General features: G+C 36.9%; 1 protein-coding gene across 4 annotated transcripts in view; it reads left to right on the forward strand.

Moving 5' to 3' along the window:
• Positions 1 to 5,054: 5,054 nt before the first annotated feature.
• Positions 5,055 to 27,182, forward strand: part of LOC112503644 (DNA mismatch repair protein MLH1) — a 39,188-nt gene continuing 17,060 nt past the window's right edge. For 3 of the 4 annotated variants that reach the window (XM_025107643.1, XM_025107644.1, XM_025107646.1), the window contains exons 1-12: positions 5,100 to 5,339; positions 5,605 to 5,777; positions 5,857 to 5,929; positions 6,375 to 6,509; positions 6,649 to 6,859; positions 7,161 to 7,238; positions 10,102 to 10,250; positions 13,390 to 13,488; positions 23,172 to 23,241; positions 23,342 to 23,471; positions 26,837 to 26,931; positions 27,005 to 27,113. In XM_025107643.1, coding sequence (XP_024963411.1) covers positions 5,106 to 5,339; positions 5,605 to 5,777; positions 5,857 to 5,929; positions 6,375 to 6,509; positions 6,649 to 6,859; positions 7,161 to 7,238; positions 10,102 to 10,250; positions 13,390 to 13,488; positions 23,172 to 23,241; positions 23,342 to 23,471; positions 26,837 to 26,931; positions 27,005 to 27,113 — 1,556 coding nt within the window. In that variant the 5' untranslated portion in view covers positions 5,100 to 5,105. Of the gene's footprint in view, positions 5,340 to 5,604; positions 5,778 to 5,856; positions 5,930 to 6,374; positions 6,510 to 6,648; positions 6,860 to 7,160; positions 7,239 to 10,101; positions 10,251 to 13,389; positions 13,489 to 23,171; positions 23,242 to 23,341; positions 23,472 to 26,836; positions 26,932 to 27,004; positions 27,114 to 27,182 lie in introns of all 4 variants that reach the window. The other variant, XM_025107645.1, reaches the window with a different exon arrangement.

Raw genomic sequence — 27,182 nt, forward strand, 5'->3', positions numbered from 1 at the left:
AAGAACATAGAAAAAATTCAAAAAAATTCTTCAGATTCGATGATTTCTTCCGTTGATTTCTTGCACAATCTGCTCTAATACTAATTGTAGATCCCACTTTAATCAATCTTCATTAAAGCTCCAATTCAACGATGGCAGATCTATATAAATCTTGTAAGAACACTTAAGAGAGTAGAGAGAAAAGGTCAACACCCAAATCTTGGTCAAACCTTTATTACGTAAATCTGATATTACAATAAGCATCCCACAACAATTACAAAGGAAATACCCTTTATATAGGGTCAAACAAATAGACAAAGTCAAAGTCAAACTATTCTATGAAAAGTCAAACACGATAACTTTTATACAATTATAGACAATTTTATCTTTCAAGATGAATACAATTTAATACCTAATTTCAGTCCTAACAAATAATTATGTTGCAAAGTGTTGATCGGTAAAGTTAGATACCATACATAGTGTTGTCCGATGAGAATGTATCCGAACAGAGTGTGACTGGTGAGCATGGTTACCTTTTAAATGTGTTGCTCGGATTAAGTGTGTTGTCCGATGAGGAAGGGGTCATCGGCCATAGTATTGGACGATGAGGGGCAGTTATCGCCCAAAAACTTGTGAAATAAAAACAGTGGTTTTCACAAATGTTGTTTAACAGTTTTAAACTGTTTTTATATTGATAAAGAGTATTTTTGTATCTTTCAAATGAGGTTTATAAATTAAGGAAAGATATTGTTATCTTTTCTCAAAATGGTTGTGACGTAAAGTCTGTTTTGAAGGAAATACGGAATTGAGATTGAAAAGTGAATTTAAGAACTTGAGAAGTTCTTGAGATAAAGTTTCTGATATGAAACTATTTTGAAGCCATTATTGGCTAAAACTACAGATTTATCTGTATATTTGAGGTGGAAACAAAGATGACATATCAAGGAGAGGTGTACATTTGGATAAGGGTGGTATTTGTGTGTGGTTACTCTTATAGCTCTTGTTGTCACATCTGTAAGATGCGATAATTCTGAGTCAACATTTCTTTGTGACGTGAAAACTTGGGAATATTGCTCTTATTGAAACGATAACAACAATGTCATTGAGCAGGTTAAAATGGCTTATAGCCGGAGGCATTAATTGCATGAGTTCTCAAATGATTTTGAGATATCATGTTTTGAATATTCCAAAGAGTTGTGACTTGAAATAAAACCCGGAGAGTCGTTGGTTATTATTTAATCAATCTTCATTTATATATAAATCTGGTTATATCCTAAAAGTTTTTTAATAATAACCAAGAACTCCAGTGATTGTTATTCTTGGTACTCTTTATTATGATCGTGGAGGTTGAGACCATAAGCTCTGATCAGTTGTGACTTGTGAGCTTAAGAGTTGTATTTCAGATGTTTATGAGAACTTGAGTGGTTAATCTTTTATGTGGTAAGATCGTTTTATAACTTGCAGTTTTGTTTTACTGAAGTTATATTTGATTTAAAGTGGTTGGATATTCAAGTGTGAACTTTAAAAAGGTTTTGGTGATATCCACCTTGTAATTGCAAAACAAGGGTTATCTCAATAGACTTCCTGATCTAACCCTCATTTTATGTTCTAAAATATGCATTGCAGGTTCAGCTGGGTCCAGAGTAGTAAGGGGAATGGGAAAATGTAATTATTTTTCTAATGTGCTTATTTGTTGTTTTGAAGATCAATATGTTGATTGATGTATTTTGAAGATACATGTTGTTATACATGTGATAGTACAGGAACATTCTTTTGGAATTTTTGAGTTGTAAAATTTTTGTATATAAGTTTCTTGTACTAGTGAGACCTTTGTGATGTAAATTGTATTTCTTTTATATGAAATACATGTTATATGCAAAGGGATGTAAACCCTTCATTAGTGTCGGGGCAACAAACTAAATAACTTTTTTTACGAAGATGGTCAATGACAACGAATTTTTAAGCTTACGTGTTGATAATCTGTTATAGAATAACTGAAAAAGAACAATAATAAAATAGAGTGAAGGAATATGTATTCTCATTAATCATAAGTTTTTTTTTAATATGGATGAGTTACAAGTAGATAACTACGAGATATTTCACTTATAATCTAAGGGGTCGTTTACCAAACGCTTACTCGAGTAAGTGAACACAAAGTCATTTTACCTTACCGGATGAATATGGTAAGGATCAAGAATCTTACCGATGTAAGACCAAGACAATGACCAATAGTCTTACCCGGTAAGTGAAGGCGACGACTCTTACCATGGTAAGCGTTTACCGGTAAATTGTTGCATATGATACCGTTTTGGTGGACTAAAATCTTATCCGTTAAGTAAATGATAGTGTTAAATTTACCGGTAAGCATTTACCGGGTAAGTGTTTGGTAAACAGCCCTGACTCTCCATCTCCATGTCTATTGTCATAGCTTTTAGACGATAACACCCTTAGGAAGAGCGTGAACTTCTTTTTCCTTTCCGCAGGGACAGGAGATTGGATCTAGCCGTAAGAAGAATGCTTGGTATAAATAACTCACTTCTTGGTCTTCGACCCCCTCAGTCACTACGAACGCCCCCGATCAGTGCAATGGGATGTGTTTATTTATCTAGGGCTAAAATCACTTATTTTTGGCTTTTTTACGACCGAATTGATTATCTTCATGCATAAGGATACTAAAATATTTCTAAATCCCAATACACCCAATGCCAGATACCATTCTTTTAGTCCCAAGCCTGCTAAGGGATAATTCTAGATTTACGAATTATTATAGATTATTCATTGGGATCTTATTTGGTCAAATACCTAGCAAAAAACTCCTTTTACTTATTGTATAACAAATTCTAAATAATTAGTAATTAACATTAATGTATAATCAAAATTAATTAATAATTTTTTTGTTAATGTTATTTACTATTAATTAATATTTAGAGTAAATTACACTTTTGCCTCTATGGTTGTCACCGACCACTAACTCACGTCCCTCTTTTAACAAATTACAGTTTTGGTCATTATGATTACCACATCATTTCAAGATTGATCCCTCTCATTTTCATTTTGTTTTGGATTTGGTCCATCTCACTAGCTCTTTTAAAAAAACTCAGTTAAGTTGAGGGCGTATAGGTCTTTTTACTCTTTTTTATGTTTTTTGTTTTATAAGATTTCTTTTTATCTTTTTCTTTTCCATTTCTTAAATAAATGTTAAAACATACGTACTATGGTACAACCGATGCATCCCAATCCCCACCCCTCGATACCCTACAGTCCGAACTCCGAAGAAGACTCCGATCATCTTTTCAGGCGAAGAACTTCGGCCATCTTCTCGGGCAAAGACTCGGTCTTCTCGGGTGAAGATGACCAACTAAAGTCCTAAAGCAATCCCAAATCTAGCTAAATCGAAAACTCAAACGCCTAATTTGACAAAACCAAAAACTCAAATCTAAAAATCAAAAACTCAAATTCCAATAAAAAAACCTTATATCTAAAATAAAAAACTTTAATAAAAAATCAAAGCCCAAATTCCAAAATTAAAACACAAATCTAAAACCAACCCAAAATTGTATCATCCCTGGATCTTGCTAAGGAGGTCCTCCATGCACAGGGCGTCGAGTTTGGACCCCAAACCAGAAACATTGCATTTGACATTTTCATAGGGAAAAGACAAGACATGATGTTTACAGTATACGCTAAGTACTAGTAGAAGGTTGCATCGAGTTCGGATCTCGAACTAGAAATGTCAAGAACACGACTTTATAGTCTTTCTTCAATGCATTGAACTTCGAATCACAAACCCAGATTCAAAACAAACATAGTTTCCAAAACCAAAACTCAAATAGAAACCTCAATAAAAAACTAAATAAAAAAATCAAACCCAAGATCTAATAAAAAGACGAAACCCAGTTGAGGTGTTCTTCGATGGAGAGAGAAAAAGATGGAGCTCACAACTTCAATGTTCATGCACAAACATTCAATGTTCTTAGAAAAGCAAGGTCGCACCGGAGGGGAAGGACGGTGGAGGGAGTGGGAAGCCGAAGGGTGTGGACGCCGGAAAAGGTTTTTGGTAGGGAAGAAAAAAAGTAAAATAGAATGGCAACCTCAGTAACCAAAAGTGTAACTATTTCAAAAAAAAGGGACGAGAGCTGCTAGTATGTGACGACTACATGGACCAAAAATGTAATCTACTCTAATATTTATTAATGTTAGTAGTAATTAATTTTTAGATTTCTTTATTAATAACTAATATTTATTTATAATTAATATTAATAAGGATTAGAATTAGAAAAAGTGATAAAAAACTTCTTATAAACTACTCCAACTATTATTTAAATAAGTTAAATTATCTATATTTAAATGTATTAGAAGGGTACCCGCACAATGCAGCGAGGTACACATCGATTTTAATGTTTCGTTTTATTTATTTTTGTCTTAGTCGGTGTTTTAATATGGTCTTACGTGGTTTTAAGAAAGCGATAACATTTATATTTTTGAATAAAATATAAATATGAAGATATCATAAAAGAATGAAAAAATATTGATATTAGTACAAACTAACTATTTAAAATTTCTTTAATTCATTTTTATATTTTTGGTTTAATAATATAATTTTTTATAAAGATAATAATTAAGTATTTTGTTAGAACTCAATAATTATCCTAATTATATTTTATATTTTTTATATTTAAAATGAGATGTTTATCTCTATTTGATTATATTTATCTGCAGTTAGTTACACGAATTCAAATATGAAGCTTTAATAAGTTGTACTTATGCTCTATTTACTTGTAATATTGAATTTTAAGTAATATGCATCAATAAACAAACTTCATGTATAAAAAATGATTTTTAAAAGTTTTTATCAAATACTTTATAATATAGTATAGATATTAAAAATAAGCTATATTTATAATCTGAGATAATTTATCTTTCCACTAACAAGCAATTTTAATCAGGGATTTATATTGCAAAATATCATTAAGAACATTGATCTGAATATGTTTTCTCTTTGGCGCGAAATATGGTGCGTTCTACTGTAAAAAAGTCCTCATAGCGAGACACCTGAATATTGGGCGACTTCAGGCATGGAATACGAAACACCGCCACCGCCACCGCCACCGCCACCGCCACCGCCAATGGAAACAGATGCAGTACATGCTCTCGCATCACGAGATCCTCCGAGGATCCATCGCCTTGACGAGTCCGTCGTCAACCGAATTGCCGCCGGTGAGGTCATCCAGCGCCCGGTATCCGCTGTCAAGGAGCTCGTTGAGAACAGCCTTGATGCCGGCTCCACCTCTATAAATGTAGTGGTTAAGGACGGAGGCCTCAAACTCATCCAAGTCTCTGATAACGGCCATGGAATCCGCGTAAAACCCTTTCTCATGACGTTATAGTACTATGTTTTTGTTTAAAATACTCCCTCCCCAAAAAGTCCACATACACGTTTCATTTTGACAAATCTGAAGTTTGTTACTTCTATATATATTTTACTCCACTTCTCGTCAAGTTTGAAGTTTTCGGAAGCCAAACATGGACATCCGTTGGGACGATGGTTGCAATTATTGTCAGAAATTTGGGATTTTTTTGGAAAGTAGTTTGAGCTTTTCACATAGAGGTTAATTGTTGTTTCAGCGTGAGGACTTGCCAATTTTATGTGAGAGGCATACTACATCAAAGTTGTCTGCATTCGAAGATTTACAGTCAATTAAGTCGATGGGGTTTAGAGGAGAAGCCCTGGCAAGCATGACCTACGTTGCTCATGTTACTGTCATCACTATAACCAGTGGTCAATTGCATGGTTATAAGTATGTTCTTATTTTAAATTGTTCCATGAAATTCATGGGTTTACCTTGGATTGATTACGTTATGGTTTCTGTATATTAGGGTATCATACAGAGATGGGGTGATGGGGCATGAACCCCAGGCGATTGCTGCTGTGAAAGGGACTCGAGTAGCGGTGAGAGTTCATTCTTTCATCAAACAAATTGGTTCTAATAATGCAAATTGTTAACTTCATGACATGTTAGATAGGATTCAGGTAAAGTTTTCTTTTTCTTTTTGTTCTCTCACATAGATGTATGATGGTCAAGGGAAGTTATACTTGATCTTCATTTTTTGTGTGTATGGAATGGAGCATGATATTATGCATCATGCGTGGATAAGATATATCTTGGAGAAAGTATTTTTTATGATGCTAAGAAGACGGGAAACTATTTGTTGGCATGAGATAATAGTTCATCATAGCGACTCATGTTAATGTCATACCACCAATGATTCTAGAAAACCAAAATGTATAGTAGTAAATAAAAGGTTTCAAAGTTCATTTTGTTCTGCAAATACTGAGATTCTGAATCTGTATAAAAGTTTCCATGTTGATTAGATGATGTGTGTGTTTCAACCAGATTGAGAATTTATTTTATAACATGATTGCACGAAGGAAAACTCTTCAGAACTCTGCCGACGATTATCCAAAAATTGTTGACCTGTTAAGTCGGTTTGCAATCCATCACAAAAACGTGAGCTTCTCCTGCAGAAAGGTGAGTACATGAAGTAATTTTGCCTGTTTTAGAACCAAGTAATTATTTATGCTCTCCATAATTTCCAGTGTTTCTTCATGGGAGGCGTATTTTATAATTATTTTTAATATCTTCAACGTTTTCACTATCTGATTTTTAGCATGGTGCTGCTGGCGCTGATGTTCACTCAGTTGCTATGTCCTCAAGGCTTGATGCAATCAGATCTGTTTATGGGGCCTCAGTTGCTAACAATCTGATAAAAATAGAGGCTTCAGATGCTAATCCATCTAGTTCAGTATTTGAAATGGATGGCCATATATCTGACCCTAATTACTCTTCAAAGAAGACTACCATGGTTCTCTTTATCAATGGTATGTACGGAATAATTGATTTCAGAATATTCCAAAGTGCTCATTTGGTCTGTCAGTAGTATTTCAAACAGTTTCTGATAAGGGGTTTGTTTCCATGGAATTTCATAGAATTAAAAGAAAAAATGGATGTAAGATGAGTGTTTCCACTAGTCTACATGAAACTAAACTGTCATAGCAAAACATTTTATGTTGTTTAACTCTAACTATTCACATGGCTCTTTTGCCGGTGTCAGTGTGTGGTTTTGTGGTGGGCTATTAATGAACTCCAAGTTGATTAGCCTAATAATCTTTATGTGTGCAGTTGTCTCTACTTATTGGCTTCTCAAGCCTATCGATACCGAGGACATTTTGGTCTCTTTGTTGGCAGTGTTTTTCTTTGGTGAAGTTATTCAGTGACTCCTTATTTTCCGAATTATTGGCTGTTCTTACCTGGAATTTGCTTCTATATGAAATTAGATTTTGACCACAAATAAGCAGTCTAGAATTATTTCTGTTACAATGTTTCAAGAAGTGTATACAGTTATATGCATCTTGATCCTTAAATAGAAGATCTATGGTGTATTGGGTCCAAAATTTAAGCTCGTGTAGGTTCCTCCTTTGTCAAGATAAGCTTCTGCACTCCACATTTCCTAGACCCCAAAGTGCAAATCCTAGTGCTGGTTCTTCACAGGCTCTTGATAGGTGTAACTATTTTTTTTATCGAAGTTTATTGTAGAAATTAGGGAGAACTAATGTAATTATTCATAATAAAAATATCTTTACATAGAGGAGATTTGCATCCGTCATCACTGGCTCACGCCTTCTCTTCCCATGTCACAGAGGATATTACATTTTACTCACGTTTGACTGGAAAATTCTCCCATTGACACTGGACGACCATAATGCCTAAATAATACTCTCTATTTTGTAACAAGTGCAACAACTTCCATGATAGGATGTCTTTTGCTAAATGTGTTACTTCCCTACCACGGTACCACCAAAAAGATTCTAAACTACAGTGATCTCTTTGTTCTTGTTCTTTCTGCTAATAATAATGGTAAATAAAAGCTAATTTCCACCTTTTGATGTTCTATTGGAAAATTCCAGCATTGGTACTGGTGACCGGAATGCTAAAGAATACTCCATCTCGTAATAAGTTCAACAACTTCCAGAATAGGATGTCTTATGCCAAAAATGCATTACGTCCCTTTTACCAAAAAGATTCTAAACTACAATGATTTTTTTGTCCTTGTTCTTTCTCCTAATAAAATAGTATAAAAAACTAAAAAGCTAAATTTTCACTTTTCTTGTACAAGCTTGATGTAGATATTGTTACTTATTTTGTACCATCATTTCTCAAATTGTGGTGCTTGCTGAAAAAGATAATGTAGTTATCTAGTTTTTTTCCCTGTCTCAGTCATAGTTGTTAAAAGCGCGCCTGAGGTGCGCCTTGGCTCGCCTAGGCTCTGAGGCTCTGATGCTCCTAAGCCTTAAGGTCTTAGGCTTTTTTCAAGTTGAGGCTCGGCGTATTCAAGAGGCTCGCTAAGGCGCTGCGCCTTGTGATCCTAGGTGTGCCTCATAGAGAGTTACTAAACACCTAGTTAAACCCTAAGATCAAATAAGTTTTCTCATCTTCTCATCCCCTAGACTTCTTAAAAAGAGTGTTACTAAATAGATAACATAAGTCAAGCCCTAATATTAAAAAGCTCCAGTCCTTAGAACTTCAAGCCTCCTTCTCTATAAATACCCAAACCTTAAAACTTCTCCTTCATAGCTCACGCTTTAAACCCTTCTGCCTCTATCAAAGTACTGTTGGTTGCTGCATTGGAGGCTTGTATTTACTGCATGTTTGAGTTGTGTGTAACTATGTGTGTGTGTGTGTGTGTATTGATAAGATGCATCTAGCATTCCTGAGGCCCGCACCTAGGCCCCGGGACGCTTTTGCGCTTAAGTGCACCTTGAGCTTTTAACAACTATGGTCCCAGTAAGTTTACAGTTGATAGCAATTTAACTAATCGATTTTTCAAAGTCAAATTGTTTCTCCTTTTTACTCTTATCTTTTACTTGCTTCACTGTAATAACTATTGTTGGAATTGCTGGAGGTTGGAAGTTGGGGGTACTTCCCCCTTTCAGAATTCCCTTATTCAATGATCTGGGGGTGCTAGGATTCACTGTATGAGGAGAGAAATAACTAGGTGAGGAATGTGTGATCTGGGTGAAAATTCATCATTTGCAAAATTAGAAAGGCAATAATGGAAAATACATTTTAAGTTCTATACTCCCTGCGTCCCAAAATTAGTGTCCATTTCTATTTTAGTTTGTTCCAAAGTATTCACTATCAAAAGTAAGTGCCTACTTTCCAATTGTACAGTTAATTATGAGATGGAGAAATTCATTACTCCAATTATTAAGGGTAAAATTTAGTAAATTAAGAATTGTAATAATTACACATTCCTAAAATTGTGTGCCTTTTCAGCTTGGGGTAGACTTTGATTGCGCGATATTAGTTGATCTTCTAATCAGATGATGTTTGGGTATGCCCCTTGCAATATTTTATGGTTGATAGAGTTGGGATATTAAAACAACATTCTTTTTGTGAAAACGTGTGCCTCATAGAGATAAATTTAAATCTAAAAGCTAGTGCACCTCACTTCAGGTTTAGTTGTAAGATGAAAGATATATATAGCTTAATATAATTGCATAACAAAATTATAGATTACTTTTTGACTTCTCTGGATGAACCTAAAACATCATAACCCATTTTAATAATGACTCCCTAATCATCAATTTATGTGTAATGAAAGATGGAACATTGGTTTTCTGCTGCAACATACGACCATGGAAGGCAAAGCACCAATTATTAAATAATCCACTCTGTATCTGAGAAACCACACAAATGTAAGATATAGGAACAAAGGAAAAGAAAATATGCTCTAGCATTTCTTCTTTCATGTGTGTAGCAACTGATGATTTACGTCACTGAACATTTGAACTCTGGCTTCTGCTGATTTTTTTTGATTAACCTGGATATCCAACCCGCTATGCGAGCTGACTAATCCCAGGGCAACCACCTGTTTTGCGGGTAGCCCGGAGTCACCGCATTTGAACCTCTGTGGCCACAAGGGGATTTTTTGTTCTCCTTGGATTTGAACTTGGGACCTCCAGGCACTTTTGAACACTGGCTTATGCTAATTTTCGACATTCGTATGAATGTGTTGATACTTGTTTTAACATAACTTTCTTTTCTCCTCACATTGTTACAGAAAGATTAGTTGAGTGTACTGCTCTGAAGAGGGCAATCGAAATTATCTATGCTGCAACTTTGCCCAAAGCATCAAAACCTTTCATATACATGTCAGTTATCTTGCCTCCGGAGCATGTTGATGTCAATGTTCATCCCACAAAAAGAGAGGTAGTGATGTTTCTGGCATGATTTCTCGTTAACTTTGTGATTTATCATCAGCATTTTTAAAATTCTTTATTTGTTTTTACTATATTAAAGCGTATAGCTAACCGATGCATAAAGGTTGAATGCATAAATTCTTCGCCTTCTTTTTTACCAACTCTCTCTTCATAATCATCTTCCAGCAGGAGTAGGAAACGTCTAAGATGCTCCAAAGTAAATAACATAAATGGTTGTTCTCTTGAACATAAAAATAATAAATTATTTGCATTTCTCTTGCACATTTAAGTAAAAGATGACATTCCTGTTTGCTTTCACTTTTCACCTATGATAAACCCTTAAGTGGGTGAACTCAATAAGTAAAATGACCTTTGTAGATTATACCTACTGAGATAAAAATCTAAACATAGAAAGTTTCTTGATTTTCATCTACAAAGCCATATAAAATCTATTGGCCTTCTTAGTAGATGCTACACCTTAGTTCACGGAGTTGTTGACATTAGACCAAAAGCCTCTTAGTACATGGAGGATAGTAGAATTAAATGCATTTTCAGCATCTATAGTGTTTATCATGTGCTACCTGATCGAATGCAATGAAGCTATTGGCTAGGTTCCTCTAATTTTATTGAAAACACATTGAGACTCTAGAATTCTAGTTTTTTTTTTTTTGATTAACCTGGATATCCAACCCGCTATGCTAGCCGACTAATCCCAGGGCGACCACCTGCTTTGCAGATAGCCCGGAGTCACCGCATTTGAACCTCCGTGGCCACAAGGGGATTTTTATTCCTCCTTGGATTTGAACCTGGGACCTCCAGGTACTTTTGACCTTTGGAGCCAAGCTCAAACCAATCAGGCACCACCCTTGTGGTTTAGAATTCTAGTTTTTAGTTTCTTCACAGAATATTTGATTGTGAAGAATGATGTAAATGGTCACCGCACAATTTCTTAGCAGCAAGCATCCAACGTGCATGTTGTAGAGCAGGTATTTTCACACAATACAACAATTCCATTGAGGATTTGAAATAGTAGTGCTAGAAAACATCTTTTTTTTGTGTGACAATTGACTACTTATATCTTCTTTGTTGTTACTTGGAAATTGTATAATGTTAGAAAGTAGATATCAGAACTAGGGGTTAGATATAGGGATGCTTATGTCATTTATTTGTAATTCTTTGTTAGGTTTGCTATTAGGTTTTTGTTTGTTTCAACCCTTTGCCTGCTTATAATGTGTGTATTTGTGACTTTGTTAGTGGAATAATATAGGCTTTTGAGCAACACCTCTTGTTTCATGCTATTAGACTTCAGCAATAGCTAGCCTACTGACTTAGTTGTATCCTCTTTGTATGGATTCTTTTTATGCTCTAAGTGGCTATGAGGTTTGATATTTATGCGATTGCCATATGATCTCTTAAAGCTCTCTAGGAATATCTATTTGCTACCTGCTTGTTATATAGGTATGCCTTATTTCTTATCTAATCTCAGGCTTATTCTGGATGTTCCAAGGGAACTGGTTGCTGAAAGGGAAGAGTGTTCTCTTTGGCTTTGATTGTCGGTGGAGATTGTAGATGTTGTCAAGGCAGGTTAAATATTCTGAGATTTAGTGAGTTTTAGTTCTTGATGGGTATCGTTGATATCGTGAGGACACATTACATGTTCTGACATTTTTTTGGGGTGGGGTGTGGGCAGCTTGTACGGTCCTGTCTTGTGTTGTCTGCGTACCAAATGCGACCTTACTGCAGGACCATGACTTCTCTATATCGGAATTTTGCATATTTTTTCCTTAGTTTACATGAAAATATCAAGAACTTAATATCACTACTGTATCGAGTCCTGTGAAGTTGTGTAAGAGAGTTGCTACTGCTGTCTTCGTCTTGCTAATGCAATGTGTATAGCTGGTCTAGTCTTTGATATCGTTGTGTCTTGCCATTGTCGAATTTTGCTATTTTGGTTCAATAAATAGCTAGATTAGTTTCCAGAATCAATGTTATTTTGGCCTAATTGATGTGTTCTGAAAGTCTCTACTAGTGCAGGGGTTGCTTTCAATCTCATGGAGTTTTGCAGAGTGCTTTTAAATTTCACAATGCTTAGGTGTCTGTTTGAGAATACATAAAGTTTATGGATAACCTATAGATTTCCAAAAGTTTAGGGGTCATTCTGGAAATTATGAAATTTAGGGACTGATTGCCAAGTCAAAAAGTAAACTGCACGTTCTTTTATTTCTTGAAAGTTCATAGGGATAATTTTAATTATCTAAAATTGTAAGGGAATAGTGATGGTCTGTTAATTTTTGAGCAGTTTAAGGGACTTGTTATTTAGCTGAGTTGTAATATCTGTCTACTATTAAAATTGATTGTAAAGTTGGTCTGACAAATATTTTAGAGTTTTAATGGGCCTTCAACTTGCTTTTGGTGGTTATTGTGCATTATGGCTCACTTTGCTGGAATATCAAGCATGTCATTGACACGTCCTTGAGGAGGATTTTTGCCCTGTGGTGCCCCTTTATGTTGATCATCAGGACCTACCAACTTGATGGGTGATGGGTGACTTGGTTTGCTTTGTTTGGCTGCTTAGACCCTCTCTGTTTGTTTTGTTGGTTGACAGTTTGGTAGGCTAGGTAGACTCCTGTTTTAGCTTGATTTGTTTTTAGGCCTTTCTTCTAGTTGTTTTGAGTTGGTAGGTTTGTTATGCCAACTCCTTTTGTTTGTTTGTTCTTCTGGTTTGGGTTATGTTGCTTGGATAATTTTGGATAAATCTAGGCTTGGCTTGGATTTAGTTCTTCAGTTGACTTTTGTTGAATTCTGCCTGCAATCATGCTTATGATTTGTCATCTTAATCGTCATAGATGAAAGGAGAGTTCTGCTGACTTTTTCACAATCTAATTCTTTGTTATCTGAATATTTGAAGCATAAGAGCTTGTTATTTTATGGTTATTATGATTTCTGTTATGTGTAGCAAGTTACGCATGGTTTATATATGGGCTCAACTTTAGGAGTGCTAGAATATGGATATTGGAACTAGGTCCTAGTTGTGGTTTATTTACTTATTTGTTTAGTACCAGGGACTATCTTACATATACTATATTTAGAGTTTCTTAAAGGAATGAGTACTTCCTTTTGATCTAAACTCAACTTATAATTTTACGCAGGTGAGCCTTTTGAACCAGGAGGTTATTATTGAGAGGATACAATCAACGATAGAATTGAAGCTAAGAAACTTCAGTGAGGCAAGCACATATCAAGAACAGGTAGCCTTTTCTTGGAACACTTCCTGGTTTCTGAATAACTGGATACGTTTCTTTAATAAAAAAGTTGTTGCTCCATCTATGAAGTGAATTTACATGTTAAGAATGGTGGGGCAACTTCTAAGGATCCAAAAAGGTGACAAAGGCTTGATAATGATGCTTAATTAATTGATAGATGCTAAACCTCGTAATGTCCGTTGCTATGACTTTTTTAGTCTGCTACTGTAATCTCCTTGGGTTGTCATCAGAGTTTAGTCTAGTACATAGTGACCATGGCTCATGAGAGTGGAAAGGTTCTGTAAATGACTTGGTTCTCTGTTAAACAAGCTTTGCTGTCAAGAATAGTCTAATTGGCACAAAGAAGTATTGACAAGAGTAATAGATATTGAAGGGATAAAAAATACAACCTATTCTCTCAAGGAGTCAGTGATGAGATCAGAGCTAACTATGTAAAACAATATTCACGGAGGTATATTATTAAGTAATTAACAAAATCTAATTAAAAGACCCATGATTTGTTTTCCAAATCTTGTGCAAATTCAATGGGACATTTTCTTCAAGTTATATGGACCAACTTTGGGTAATTGGGTTAGTAATGTGATGTTAGTGAAAGTCATGGCGATGAGTCTTGCTTCCAACTTAAATTCCGACTAGAGTACCAAACTGATAAAGATCCACCATTGAAAGTGTACTCAAGAAGGAAAGATCGAGTCACAGCTGCAAAAATGGGACAGCTGTATTCTATCTTTGGAAACCGGCTGAATCCTCTTGATCAAATCACTAGATGATTTTATGCAATCAATTTAATTAATGATTACCCAAGAAATTAGATTGTAGAATCCTGCCCTTAATTTCTACCCGTAATTCTAGTATTTGATTAGTATAAATTAGTGGCTAGTTTTTTCATGATTGGCATCGAGAATTATCTTCTAATTTTCTTGTTCTTGTAATCGGAGACCGTGCCCCTCTTGAATCGGGCCACTATCCTTTATTTCTAATAAGATTCAGCCTATTTTCATTTTCATCAATTATGTATCTATCATTTGGTTCCATTGTTGGGAAATCGAAATGGTGCAAACCCGGAATAACTCAAACGATGGCAGTAACCAACTCGAAGCAATTTCCGTTCAATTAGCTGCCATTGCCGCAAAGTTGGAGTCAATTGATACGTTGAAAGCAGATATAACAACTCAAAGGGAGGAGATTGCAGCTTTAAAGGTAAGAGGTTTTTCCCAAGGAAGCAAGAGTGATGAAGGGGAAAGTTCCTGGAGGGGCCGACAACCATATAGGCCCTATAACAGAATCGAATTCCCGACTTTTAGCGGAGGAGATCCTCGCGGATGGTTGATGAAAGCTGAAAAATATTTCAGGTATTATCAAATACATGATGTGGAGAAGGTTGAAGTGGCCTCAATGCAGCTAGAGGGTGATGCCTTGGACCTTTACTCTTGGCTCTCTAACGACCAACCCATCACTTTTTGGGAGGAATTGACCCAATCGTTTACAAAAAATTTTGGTCTGGCAGAGTTCCAAAACCCGGATGAATTCCTATGTAGCATCAAACAAACTGGTTATGTTCAAGAATATTGGCAGGAGTTTGCTAAGAGATCCTCTCGGGTCTCAAATTGGCCTGATCATTGTCTCTTAGGGGTGTTCTTGAATGGTCTTAAAGATGAGTTGAAATCTGATGTAAGGATCCACAAGCCACGTATGGTGTATAGTGCTATGAGCCTGGCTTTGGAGTTTGAATCTAAACTCTCTTCTAACCGGCCAGAAAAAAGTACTTCTTGGACTTCAAGATCAAAAAATCCTCAATCAGATTCCAAACCAACACCCTTCACCCTAGTTCCAACATCAACCCAACCAAAAAACACTCCCCGGATCTCCGACACAAAAAAAAAAAAAACCGATTCTTGAAAGGAGAATGCTTCAGATGCGGCGACAAATACGGACCAGGTCATTGATGTAAAACCGGTACCCTCAAGGTGTTCAAGGCAGAGGAGGATATGGAGGAATCACATGTAATAGAACTCCCTAATCCCGATTCTGACCAAGAAGAAGCGGCCGAAATCAGTTTGCATGCTATCTTAGGGAAACCACACCCTACTACGATGAAGGTCTATTAAACTTGATTGAAAAATAATAATAATCTGATACACCTTATATAGGTAAAACTAATTACACTTTGGACCCTAGACAATATTAATAATATAAACTAGACTAGTTGACTTAGTCTAACAAGGTCCGAGGTAATCTTCATTCTACCAAAGTTCTAATCTTAATTGATGGTGGCTCTACACATAATTTCATTTCAGATGTTTTGGTCAACAAACTCAAACTAACCTCTGAACCAGTGGCACAGTTTGGTGTCCAAATCGGTAATGGGGATGTAATTCGGTGCAACCACATTTGCAAAAATCTTTCTATACAGGTCAATGAGCTTCAGATCACTCAAGACTTTCATCCCTTTTCTCTTGGTGGGGCTGATTTAGTATTGGGTATCCAATGGTTAACCACACTAAATACGGTCCAAGCTAACTGGAAAAAGATGTTCATGATCTTTAAAATCGATGGGAAACAATACAAGTTACAAGGTGTTGCATCAAGGCCTCAAAAATCATCTAGTTTTCAACACTTGGCCATTGATCCAGAAATTCCGCCATGCATACCAACCCCACTTCAGCCTATTGTTACACAATACATGGCTGTTTTTGAAGAACCCCAAGACTTACCCCCGTTAGATCACAAGATCATTCAATCCCGCTCTTGCCAAACTCAACCCCACCCAATATTCGCCCTTACCGTTACCCTCACTCCCAAAAAGCTAAGATAGAAAAACAGGTGAAACAATTGATGGCAGCTGGTTTTATACAACCGAGCACAAGTCCTTTCTCAAGTCCGGTTTTACTAGTGAAGAAGGACAATACGTGGCGAATGTGTGTTGATTATCGGGCTCTTAACAAGATAAGTATAGCTGATAAATACCCGATACCTAACATTGACGAGTTACTTGATGAATTATATGGAGCTACGGTATTCTCAAAACTCGATTTACGATCGGGTTATCATCAAATCCGAGTAATAGCGCCGGATATTGAAAAGACGGCTTTTCGTACCCATTCGGGTCATTACGAGTTTAAGGTTATGCCTTTCGGCTTAACCAATGCTCCTTCCACGTTTCAGGCTATTATGAACGATTTATTTCGTCCTTATTTACGACGTTTTATACTTGTGTTCGTTGATGACATTTTAATCTACAACACAAGTCTCACCTAGAACAGATCTTGAAATTACTGCATGACAACCGATTCTTTGCCAAATTATCTAAGTGTTGTTTTGGGCAAGGACAAGTTGTGTTTCTGGGACATGTAATCAGCTCGGAAGGAGTTAGTGTGGAGGAAGAAAAGATTTCAGCAGTAAAGTCGTGGCCCCTTCCATCAACAGTAAAAGAGGTGAGAGGTTTCCTTGGGTTAACTGGCTATTATAGGCGTTTTGTCCGAAATTATGGAATTATAGCCCGACCACATACTGCATTGACCAAGAAGGATGTGTTTCTTTGGTTCGAGGCAGCCCTTAAGGTCTTTAATGACCTGGCGTTGCTGACTACACCTGTTTTGAGGTTACCAGATTTCTCTAACCCTTTTGTTATAGAGTGTGATGCATCATCAGATGGGGTCGGGGTGATACTATCACAAGAGGACCATCCCATGGCTTATTTCAGTAAAGGATTCTCCCCATCTAACCGCTTTAAATCGGCTTACGACAGGGAGCTGTTGGCATTAGTCCTTGCGGTCCAAAAATGGAGCCATTACTTGCTTGGCCGACATTTTCTCATTCGCACCGATCACTATACCCTTAAATTCTTATTAGAACAAAGTATCACCACTACCGAGCAGCAAAGGCTTTTGCTAAAACTCATGCCTTATGATTTTTCAATTGTTCATAAGGCTGGGAAAGAGAACAAGGGGGCATATGCCCTGTCTTGCCGACCCCACTCGGGAGAATTATTAACCCTTATCATCCCCTTTTGTGTTGAGGTAGCTGATATCAAGGCAGGGTTGCAAACTGATTCATTTACTAGCGTTTTGATCAAGAAGTTGCAAACAAATCCTTCCTCCGTTCCTGATTTCTCGCTAGTGGATCAACTTTTGTTTCATCATGGACGGATGGTGATTTTGGAGATACACAATCTCAAACTCAAGCTGTTACAAGAAGCACATGACACTCCAATCGGTGGTCATGGAGGTTTTTTAAAAACCTACAAAAGACTCTATTCTCGTTACTATTGGCCAAAGATGAAACAGGATGTCAGGGAGTTTGTCGAGCAATGTATAATCTGTCAACAACAAAAGTATCAGACGTTGGCTCCAGCAGGATTACTGCAGCCCCTACCCATTCCCAATCAAATTTGGGAAGATGTTTCCATGGACTTTATCGTTGGATTACCACCATCTAGTCGTTTTTATACTATTTTAGTTGTAGTGGACCATTTAAGCAAATATGCTCACTTCATTTGCTTATCCCATCCCTATACAGCTAAAGGAGTAGCAGCGGTTTTTTGTAGGGAAATAGTCAGGTTGCATGGCTTTCCCCGATCCATTGTGTCTGATCGAGATGTTGTCTTCCTCAGCAACTTTTGGCAAGAATTGTTCCGATTAAATCAGACAAAATTAAAGTTGAGCACAAGTTACCACCCTCAAACGGATGGCCAAATCGAAGTTCTGAATCGCTGCCTAGAAGCTTACTTACGTTGCTTTGCTAGTGAACAACCAACCAAATGGAGTATGTACTTATCTTGCGCCGAATACTCATATAACACGGGGTACCACACGGCCACTGGCACAACTCCATTCTCTGTTGTGTATGGTCGAGAACCCCCTTCGCTGTTCCCCTATGCGGCGGGCGAAACAAAAAACGCAGAGCTGGAACAACAGTTAGTTGATCAGGATGATATGATAAAGCTTCTTCGCCAAAACCTCAGAAAGGCCCAAGACAGAATGTGAAGCCAAGCAAATCAGAAGCGACGGGAACTCACGTTTCAGGTCGGTGATTATGTCTTCTTGAAGATTCAATCGTATCGCCAAAAGACTTTGGCTAAACGTTGTTATGAGAAGCTGTCTCCAAGGTTTTTTGGACCATATCGTGTTAAAAGAGCAGGGGGTCCAGTTGCTTATGAGTTGGAATTACCACCCGAAGCTATAATCCACCCGGTATTTCACATCTCGTTGCTTAAACCTGCCCATGGCTTTTTTCTTCGGTACCAGATATCCCATTACCCATCACCGAAGACTGGGAAATTGATGTACAACCTAACTCGGTCATCACTCATCGATGGGTCTATGAAGCTGGCCAACCGGTCCTCGAATTGTTGATTTCATGGTGTAATCGACCTGAAGAAGAGGCAACATGGGAAACCTATGATCTAATGGCTGAGCAATTTCCTACATTCCGTCTTGAGGACAAGACGTTTTACCGGGAGGGAAGTAATGATAAAGATCCACCATTGAAAGTGTACTCAAGAAGGAAAGATCGAGTCACAGCTGCAAAAATGGGACATCTGTATTCTATCTTTGGAAACCGGCTGAGTCCTCTTGATCAAGTCACTGGATGATTTTAGGCAATCAATTTAATTAATGATTACCCTAGAAATTAGGGTGTATAATCCTGCCCTTAGTTTCTACCCATAATTCTAGTATTTGATTAGTATAAACTAGTGGCTAGTTTTTCATGATTGGCATTGAGAATTATCTTCTAATTTCCTTGTTCTTGTAATCGGAGACTGTGCCCCTCTCGAATCGGGCTACTATCCTTTATTTCTAATAAGATTCAGCCTATTTTCATCTTCATCAATTCTGTATCTATCACAAACGTTATGGGGTTGACTGCCGGTTTATTTTGGCAAAAGCTTCAACGATAGTTATCTTTGTTTCATGGAGATATGAGGGTAGTAGGTTGACCTATTTACAATGGGTTAATGCGGTTATTTGGATCAAGCTCGACATGATTGATACACAAATTCCAACTAATGGGATGTCATAGAGTAACTATGTTCTAAACCAACCTTCGTATAACGGGTTAATTACCATTTCTCTGTAATTTGTTTGAGTCAATAGTGATTATCCTAGAATTTAGGTGCTTTTTTTGGTTTCATTGATGTACACCAATCCTCCCACTTTTTTTTGCTTCTCTTTATGTTAAATCATCTATTAGTTAAAGATTCTTGACCCATTGGTGTTTTCGAGCTCTTTAATTGGTAATTGGTAAAGCTAATACATCTTCTTCAATATGTAAACGTTCAAGTATGAAGAGAATATGTGTATTATTGAGGGAGAGTTATGAATATATAGAGTAAAGCTGATGGGTCCATGGTTATGAGCATCGGGACCCAATAAAATACTTACTAAATCTTTCTTCTAACTTAACCATAATTATCTCTTACCATTGTGCAAATTATGGAATAGATATAGATGATTTAAACTCGTAAAGCAAAACAGGATATTTGCAAAACGATGTACAGATTGAAACCAGGAGCGTAAGCAAAATAGAAAGGAGATGGGTAGTCTCCTTTTTTCGTGTCTCCGGTTCTCTTATACAAAGTTTTAAAAAACGGAAACGAGCATCGAGGTGTTTTTCCGTTAGGTAGGTGGGGTGTAAGCTCCAAAAAATAAAACAAATAGAATTCATAAATTCATAACACTTGACAAAAAAGCATAATTCTATATTTCATTACCAAATAACCAAGGTATAATATCCAGTTATAAACCTGCTAGTTTTATGTTCTAAAAACATAAACTAAATTAATTAGTTCCAGTCTTAAGTTCATGAAGGTGATTGAATTGCATATCTCCACCGTCATATTCATAATCATAATCATTTTCTTCTTTCTTTTCTAAATCAACTTGCATACTTTTCTTCTTTCTTGAATATGAACCTTTGCCTTCTACCTCAATTGCCTTGTCGCCATTTTCTTATTCATTTGGATTGGCTATCATTCAAGTTCTCTGCAACTTTCTATGCACTAACATTATCTGTGATCACTTGAGTCACGATATCTTCCCCAATCTTTTTGATAACAACATCAAGCAGCTAAAATAGTTATTGTGCATCTTCCAACGATCCGATACATCAACGCTTTTCAAGAAAATGTTTCAAATTGATTGTTGACTTGAAAATTGATCAAGCTTTTATTTATCATGTCTGAACAACCATCGAATGACAATGAGACCCCAATTTCTAATGTTGCTTTTTACGATTCCGGTAGTCATCTTTACTTCTTTTGATATACACTTATACAGATCCTCATCTCGTGTATTGTAGGTACTTTAATTCCACGACAATAATTTGTAACCGCACACCACATGAAGTATGAGGGACTTTTTACAACATTGAATGTAATCCCATTGTCACATTAAATTGTCCAAACTAACTTTAGCAATCGTTGGGGAGACACATTTCGACGTCTCCTTTGTTCCCTACAAATCTATCCATGAGCTTGACAAGAACGTTTGACACGAATTTTTTGCCATTAGAAAGTATACTTAATTTTTCTCTTTTTCATCGACACAATTCAATGGCGCGAAATTTTAGACTACGGTGCAGGAGCTAAAGTCGTTTGCGACAAAAATTCTTGGGTTTACTTGTTCGGCTTCCACATGTGAACGTAAATGGAGTACGTTCAATCAACTGATCAAGTGCAGAGAAGAAATCACCTAAGCTTGAAGAAGATGAATAGCTTGGTGTACATTATGTACAACAAGAAGTTAAAACATCGATATCTAAAGATGGCGCTAAAAGAGTAAGAAGATCCAATTGTTGAATATATCTCTTTGGGTGATTAATTGATAGATAATCTAATTGATGAAGAAGACCGCAAGGAGACAATTGGGTATGAAGGCAAGGATTCGAATTCAAGAAAGAGGAAGAATATTTAAGTTGGTTTAGAAATCGAAGATGGTCTTGAAGAAGATGATTATGCCTTATGTACCTAAAGGCTTACGTCTTGGACCGTTTAAAGGCTTATGCCTCATGTATCTAAGGGGAAAAACGCCCGAGGCTCATTTCCTTTTTTTAAAACCTTGGTTGGAAGCAATTCAATAGCTATGGTACATAATTTGTGTCATCGCGATTTGAGGTGCGTGACCTACCTACTTGTGGCTAGGTGTCGTGGATTACTTTGGGACTTGCGGTACATGATTTGCGACCTTGCAACTCGAGCACGCGTGACCCGACTCTCATGTTTAGCGGCTCACAAACACTAAATTTTTGGGAACCAGGTGACCTCAGCGTCAACCTTAGATCGAGACCCTAGATTGCGAACTTGGAGAAGAAATTTGCTTATTTTTGACATGTTTGATCATGCAAGTTCTATTGTAATTCACCTTTTATCAATAATAGCGTATCTTTCCCCTATGATGTACACTATCACATCGATAGTGAAACCACGTTAAGTTTCAGTGTCTCGATTTGGTGCCATTACTATATTTGTCTGTTTGAGCTTGTTCTTGCTATTTTCATTATTGTGGGTTGATTATTTTGGATTGATCGTTGTTTACACATAGCTAGAATTTTGTTTTGCGCGTTGTTGTTTTGGATTGTACATGTTTGGGTTCCTGGTAATTTGTTTGGGACCATTAGGGATTGTTTGTGTTATTTACGTGAAACATTCTTGTATGTAGTGTTTTTCAGGGAGAGTAATTCTTTACTTTGCTTAAGGCCACTGCATAGTGGACTCATTTGCAAAGGAATGATTTGGCACGACTGTGCTACGTTCTTTGTGTTTATTGTGGCAACCTTATAGTGTCTTACTCCATGCTGAGTTTGAGCATTAGGCGAAGGCTAACTTCATAGGAGAGATGACCTAGACAAACTATACAAGAGTTAGGGGTTAATTGACAAGGCTCTATTGTGATGATGAGTTTGCTATCCATATCGTCAAGAAGACCAAACACATTGGGGTTTTTAGTGCAAAAGAGGACCGACGACGACCCTATTGTAAAGGAAAAGGATTATAGCAGAGAATCTTTAGTGTCCGGATCAGGAAAAGTCCCAGCTAACTGAAGAACTCAGCAGTGAGTTCACTAAGAAGCTCACTAGTCTGGCTAGCTAGTGAGTGGTTCTTTTGGGCGGGATGCAGGCCGAGCGTTTTGTCACTATAGCGAGAAATGATTTTGGGGGTACACCAGTCATCCTATTCGTATCTAGCCAAAAACTAAGGCTGCCTTCATATGCAACAAGTTTATGGTAGGCCTCCACTATCTTGTTGTTAGCCTGCTCTTTAGGGTTCTCCTTTTATTTGTTTATTTAAATGATAAGTTATAACACCCATCACCCACTATATACTTCATTTGGATGGTAAATACAAATGTTCTACCCAAAACCTCTACAAGTTCATTAGTTTTTGTTAGCTTTGTCTAGTGTTCTCTTCTTGGACAGGATACAATCTTCTCATACATTATTCATTTTATGTGAAAAATTGTTTTTAAGAATGTACATGCATTCTCATTGAAAACATGGACATGCTATATTGAAGTAATGTATAAATAACACACATTCTTCCAGCATAGTACATGGAAGAGCAGAATATGAATGTCTTCCATCATCTAATTCCACTCTTTCGACGAAGGCATAGATACGTCTACCCTTTCATTGTGGTTCGTCTATTATCTTTTATTTTGTGTGCTTAACAGGAAGTTGATTGCTCTCCAGTCAGTTTGGTAGCCGCAGATAAAGTTTCTCCTATAAATACGTCAACTTCTGGTATGCAAACTGGTGTTCTTTTCTTTTTCTTAGACTTGATCATATCTATAAGAGTAGATGATTCTATTAGCATTCTAACTTGTTTTCATATATTTTGGAGGGTCACAGAAAGTACCTGTACATAAGATGGTGCGGACAGATTCACAGGCTCCATCTGGGAGGTTGCATGCTTATTTGCAAGTAAAGCCTTCCATGCACCATGAAAGCATTTGTAGCTTGAATTCTTTCAGGTAGGATAATTGGTATATGGACCCATTGACTTCTGTGAATCGTGATCCACATTTGTTGGGACTTTCATATATGAATGTATTAATTCCATGTGGTGATCAGGGCTCCATTTGTATCATGGTAAGGATTGATTGGAATTTGATCTTCTTAACAGACTATTAGTTACTTATCACATTCAAATTTTGCATTTGATTATAGAAGTTAGTTTTGTTTCAATAACTTGGCACTAGTTTGGGGACATTCCTTGCTGGTAAAGTCCATTTGTCTAAGTTCCCTCATCTTCTTTTTACCATTCAGCACATGGGGTAATTGTCTCAGTACTTCTACTCATGAGATGAACAAGTTTTTCTTTCTTGTTATTGTTATTTTTTTCTTACTATTGTTGCTGTTACAGTTAATAATGATTTGGATTTTTTTTACTCGAGGGGAATTACCTTATAATCAATGTGTACGTTGTTGGTTTGTGGGTCAACAATAAGTTACAAACAAATCAAAGGGAACCCTTTTGGCTAATGTACTTGGACAACACATTCTATATGCATAAAGGTTGAAGTAAAGAGGTGACCAACACTCAAGTTGGAGCAAAGGTAACTGCCATGCTCAACTTGCACAAAAAATCAATATGAGGTTTCTGTTGTGGCTTCCATGCAATGTTTGCTAGGCAATACTGATGCATAAAAGTTGAACTAAAGATGCGTATAGTACAACACTTCTCAAGTTTGAGCAAAGGGTACATGTCACGATGAACTTGCCAAAAATAAATCAATATGTGGTTTCCATAGTGGCTTCTTCACAATATTTGCTAGTTAATACTCTGTTTAAATGCGGATGGGTTAGATGGTTGGAGGATCTCTTGTGTTACCCATTTCACCATTGTATATAGGTTAGCAAATAGCATATAACTTTTATTATCATCCTTTGCTTGTGAAAGGTCTGGATCTTCATTAGATGAATTACACCAATTATCATGGTATAACCTCATTAGTAACAGTGGAGTGTCTCATGCATGTCTTTGTCAAACTCATTTCACCATTAGTATCCAGATTCTTTATTGGAAAGACAGTAGGCTGTTTATTGTTTTTTCCATGAAACTAAGTTGCACATGGTACACATGAAACTAAGTTTCATGCTTTTCGTTGATCAACAACCAACCATATACACCGCCAAACGATGCCTCTCCATGGGTGCCACTGATATACCTTAAAGATACATAGAACAGCCTCCCAATGACAAGTATCAGGAGCATGATGTGACCTTGATATGTGTCTTATAGAAATTATGGGTGTCCTCCAAGAATAGTGACCTGGAACTGTTACCCATTAGACCTATTCTGATGAGCAATATCTTAAGCGTCATCACATGTGAGGACATATTGCCTATGTGTACAACACAGGTATTTTCCTGCAAACACACTCGGTTTGCCTAACAAATTGTTTTTCAGATGTGTTTCTTTCTTGGTTCTTCTAAAGCATAATCGATACCTATATGTGCAAATCCATCCTTGCATTAGCTATATATGTTAATATGCATGAATGTTAGCATCTTTCATATACAAAATATGAATTTGCTATAGACCTTTTCCTTAAGGAATTCATAATATTTTTGGATAGTTGGATCTTATTAGGAGATACAATTAGGTTAGACTTTGGCTAATTAGCTTCAGCCCATTATTCTACTATTGGTGCTATATATTCGTGTTTATATTCATAGTACCAAAGCTTTAGGTTCACAATCACTTGAGAGTTTCACTTCTGGTCATTAGGAGGCATAATGGTAGTTTTTGTTTGTTTCAACGCTGCCTCATCATCTCTAGGCTACTGCAAGCAGTTACCCTGTAATCAATCACCACCAACAGTTTTGCTGCCTCAGTTCCAGCTCTTTCACAACCTGCTCATGGATCTGACTAGTCATCCAGATTTTTTCAGCCTTCTTTGAATCTATCAGTACTAGATCCAGCCATATGCCCATATCTATCCTTCCAATGCACGCACATAGTTTTGTAGGAGATTTTTGATCTTGTCATGTATTTCAACAGATTCACAAACTTAATCTTCCCTTGTCATCCCTCTCATGGTTTTCTAGGATTCTGAAAGCCTCACAGGATACTTGTGAGTTGTGACCATACACAGGCATCCTCTGAAGGCTCTGACAGCCTGATTCAAGCTGTGATCTGCCCTCACAGATTCCAATCTGCTTTTGTGATGTACTCCTGACACTCAATCTGCCATCTGCAAGCCTTTTTGGAGCCTATTGCTACCTGTTTGGGATCTCTATCAGGTTTAATTTCAACCTTGATGAACCTGGCACCTTCCTTTGAGAAAGCCCCCATGGAGCGATAATGAGAAGGCATTGGATGGGATGGCTCTATCTATTGGCCCAAATGCCATTTTTTGCATCTGTGGATGAAGAATCGCGAACATAAGTGTTTCTGGTTGACCATGTTCCCCGAAAAAGACACTTTCAAGAAATGACAAGCGATGTGGCATCATGCAACTCTCAACAGTCTTGTAATGGCATGTATAACTGGCCACCTTGTTGGTCTCTAATAAAATGTTCCCATTCAGGCGACTTCACCAATCCTGTTTCACTCTTGTTGGTGAATCTCCAACCTGGTTCCAAACTGTTTTGCTAGATTTATGCTTTGTGAAAGTCTTGTAATTCAATTTGTTATGGCAGAGAATTCATTGTTAGTTCTGTGAATTCTAAAAAGTCCAGGCATGTTTTGTATCATGTGAAGTTCTAGGTTATTTTTGTTGCAATTGATATTGTGGAATCATTCTACATCCAGAAAGCTTAGTTACTAATTTGTAATGCTGAAAGTTCGGGGACTTTTGTCTAATTACACAAAGTGTATGGACCATTTGAACTTCGATGAAGTACAACCCATTCATGCATCAGCCCTTTCAAGGATCCAAATCACAAACAACGAGAACAAGAAGAATTACTTAATAGATACAGAAACGAACTAAGAATCGAACACCCCCATGTGCTTGCCGCTAGATGTTCCGGGCAGCAAATGTAGAACTCTCACGTTTTTATTTCAAGTATGATGAAACAAATTAGTCTTTGCCTATGTCATGTCTGGTTGTTATTGAGAATGATATGAATATATAGTGCATTAATGCCTTAATCGCTGGGACGGAGAGACTGAAACAAATCAACACTAAATGTGCATTAGAAAGCCCAATGTGTGATATCTTTCTAATAAAAAGATATTTAGGAAGTCCAGATCGTTCAATTTTGTAGGCACCTAGTACTTGGTTTTTGTTGTAATGAGCGCTGAAGTGAGGGATCCCTAGGGAGAGTATTGCATCTTCAAATTAACAACCAGGTTTTCAGACTCACACATCTCATCACCTGACTGCAGATCTTCCATCAGGCAAAGGAGGAACCCAAAGGAAACTGCTGATCTTACGAGTGTTCAGGAGCTTATCGATGAGTTTGAACGTGGTTGCCATTCTGGTATTTAGACCAAACTCATTTTCTCATAATGCTTAATATTGTACTACTCATGGCAGTGCTTTCTGTCTTTTAGGTCTTTTGGACATTGTAAGGAACTGCACATATGTTGGAATGGCCGATGATGTCTTTGCTCTCTTTCAGCATAATACCCATTTATATCTTGCAAATGTTGTAAATTTAAGGTAATATACTAGCCTTGTTCCTTAGCTTTTTAAAGTAAAAGATCACTAAATGTATTTGAATGTGTGGTA

The sequence above is a fragment of the Cynara cardunculus genome, unplaced genomic scaffold (assembly GCF_001531365.2).
Source record: "Cynara cardunculus var. scolymus isolate 2C unplaced genomic scaffold, CcrdV1 Un_Scaffold_3465, whole genome shotgun sequence".
In the NCBI taxonomy this organism is placed as follows: Eukaryota; Viridiplantae; Streptophyta; class Magnoliopsida; order Asterales; family Asteraceae; genus Cynara; species Cynara cardunculus.